Raw genomic sequence first — 3172 nt, forward strand, 5'->3', positions numbered from 1 at the left:
ATTTATGGGAGCAATTGTCTTCGAAGACTTATATTGTCGTTGAATGCTCAAAATGAGTAGATAGACAGCTGACAGCTCTGGGGTCGATTTGCTCGACTAAAGGTGGTGCTCCAGCATGGCCACAGTCAAATGACTGAAACAAGTAAAAGAGTAGAAAGAATTATTAAAGTGGTGAACTGGCAGAATCATTAGTATTTCAGACAAAATACTTATCTGTACAGGTCATCGTTGACTTACGACCACAATTGGTTCCGACTGACTGGTCGTAAGTCAGCCTATAGTCCTACATAGCTTTGTTTTATATTTTTACATTCTTAAGGTACATTCTCAGGTAAAAGTCACACACAGCATTCTGTATTATACTAATATACTGGCGTTAGTCAAAAATTTCAGAGTCTCAGGCAGTCATCTTATTAACAAATATGAGGCTGCCTCAATGTCTCCCAACAGGATATTCATCCAACACTCGGAATAACCACAGTGGTGATTGATAACTAAACCTAGGGGAAGCGTTTGTTAGCTGACATCATCCGTAGACGGATAAATTTCTAAGAAATTAAAACCCATTAGATTTCAACTGGACTGTTTAGTATTTCTGGCACACCAATCGTCATAAAGTCAATTGGTCATAAGTTGGATTAGTTATAAGTCAATGACGACCTGTATTTCTTCTGGCTCTTTACATTCTGTGTTCAAATATCACCACGAACAACTTTGACTTTTATCCTTTCATGGTCAGTGAAATATAGAACTACTCAAGTACTTGAGTCAGTGTAATCCACTTAGTCCCTCTCCTCAGAATTGCTAGCCTTGTGCTTAAATTAGAAATAATTCTCATCTTCTTTTATGCTACCAATTGTTCATTTTGTTACTTCTCAAATTTATGTTTATCCTCATCTACATGCAACCTCCTCCTCATCATCATCATTACCTTCATCATGAACCAAGCAAGCAATATAACACTCACTGTATATTTACGCAGGAGATTATCTGTAATGGCCATTCAGGCTTGCAAATTGTCTGCCAACTGCATGACCTCATCATGGTATCTGAAGAACTCGGTGACAAGCAGAAATGTGTCATTGGAGAAAAAATGGCGGTAAGTGACACTATTTATTAGTATCTTGTTTGTTTCATTTGTAAGTAGATAGATATACCCAAATACACACACACATGCGGTGAAGGTCAACTTGTGACCAAATAAGACCACCTCTTAAACTCATTTCATTCTAAGAAACACTTTGTTCTTTGTTGGTTTCCTTATCACACATGATGTCTCATATGGCTCTTAAAGCTTGCAAGGGATTTGCAAATCATTCTACATTGATTACAAGTTTTCCAGCAGCAGCCTGTCTATCTAGATCAGTGGTTCGCAACTGAGGTCCACAAGGCCCTTGACGGTCCATATAAGATTTTGTTGTTAAAATTTATCTGCAATAAACTGGTTGCATTTCTTCAGTGCACAAAATACTTAAACACTTTTTTTATACAATTTCTAATAATATTTAATCACAAAAACACGAGAGGAATTTTTAGACATGTAATGGCTATGAGGACCTCCCCACTCTCCACTTAGTAAAAAAGAAAACAAAGGGGCCCCTTATATCTGTTAGGAGATTCAAGTACTTTCATACACATGTACACATACAACAGGAACCCCCACCTCCCAAATTCAATCACAAGGCTTCAGTCAGCCTGAGGCTATAGTAGAAGACACTTGCCCAAGGTGCCACACAGTGGGACTGAACCCAAAACCATGTAGTTGAGAAGCAATCTTCCTAGCCATACATCCATGCCTGTACCTAAATAATGGTTGAGAACCACTAATCTAGATGCTGGGATTTATAATGCTCACCTAAACACTTTATTACACAAGGTGCACATATATACATCATCACCATCATCGTTTAACATCTATTTTCCTTGCTGGTATGGGTTGGACAGTTTGCCATGGAGCTGACCAGATTTCAATTGTCTGTTATGGCATGGTTTCTATGGCTGGATACCCTTCCTAATGACAACCACTTAACAGTGTGCTGGGTGCTTTTTATGTGTCACCAGCACATATATACAGACACCCATTTAAGTGATTCGAGGTAGGTTTATCTATTTCTAACAAGCCAAACAACCATCATCATCATTTTACTTTCGTTTTCCATGCTGGCATGGGTTGAACGGTTTGACTGAGGTCTAGAAAGCCAGTGGCTACATCAAGCTCCAATCTGATCTGGTAATGTTTCTACAGCTGGATGCCATTCCTAACACCAACCACAAGAGTGTATTGGGTGCTTTTTATGTGCCACCAACACAGGAGCCAATCAGGTGGGCCTAGCATCGATCACATTCGGATAGTGCTTTTTACGTGCCACTGGCATGGGAGCCAGTCTGTATACATTTTCTTGTCTGTCTTGTTAGTTAACACCATGCATGTAGTAAGTCATACTCATTGCATGTCTCGCCATTCTAGCATGTTAGTGTCTATGTTTTAGTTCAGATTAACATCACAATTTTTCACATATGCTTCATTATGTTTCACACAATCTTCTTTTCTACAGAGGAAGAATGAGAGAGAGAGAGAGAGATAGAGAGATTCGTTGAGAGTAGAAGTGAAAATCCTTAAGCTTCCTCTTCTCCATACTTATTTATGTTAGCTATTATATTTTCATCAGAACTATTCCTGGCATTAATCAGATCATTCAAGTAACAGAAGCTATCCATTACACCTAGCACACAAACTGTGCAGTTCTTGGTTACCTCTACATTTTGTACATCTGAAGTCCTTGTTCTTCTGGCAAGCTGCCAGAATCTCACTGCAGCCATGACTAATTGGGCGTATAATGTTAATTAGCATGAAAGATGGATTAATCCAATGCGGAAGTGTCTACAGGGTTTTTCAGCATGCTAGAAATAGCAGCTAAATCTCACTCTGTAATCACTCTGTACCATCTTAAGGAACATCATCATCATCGTTTAACGTCCGCTTTCCATGCTAGCATGGGTTGGACGATTTGATTGAGGACTGGTGAGCCAGAAGGCTGCACCAGGCTCCAATCTGATTTGGCAGAGTTTCTACAGCTGGATGCCCTTCCTAAAGCCAACCACTCCGAGAGTGCAGTGGGTGCTTTAACGTGCCACCAGCATGAGGGCTAGTCAGGCGCTATTAGCAACAGCC

At 39.8% G+C, this 3172-nt stretch overlaps 1 protein-coding gene across 1 annotated transcript in view; it reads left to right on the plus strand.

The window, feature by feature from the left end:
- Nucleotides 1-3172, plus strand: part of LOC106882033 (replication factor C subunit 4) — a 16743-nt gene that overhangs the window by 12022 nt on the left and 1549 nt on the right. Inside the window, exon 9 of the mRNA XM_014932590.2 lies at nt 983-1099. Coding sequence (XP_014788076.1) covers nt 983-1099 — 117 coding nt within the window. The remainder of the gene's footprint in view (nt 1-982; nt 1100-3172) is intronic.

The sequence above is a fragment of the Octopus bimaculoides genome, chromosome 3 (assembly GCF_001194135.2).
Source record: "Octopus bimaculoides isolate UCB-OBI-ISO-001 chromosome 3, ASM119413v2, whole genome shotgun sequence".
In the NCBI taxonomy this organism is placed as follows: Eukaryota; Metazoa; Mollusca; class Cephalopoda; order Octopoda; family Octopodidae; genus Octopus; species Octopus bimaculoides.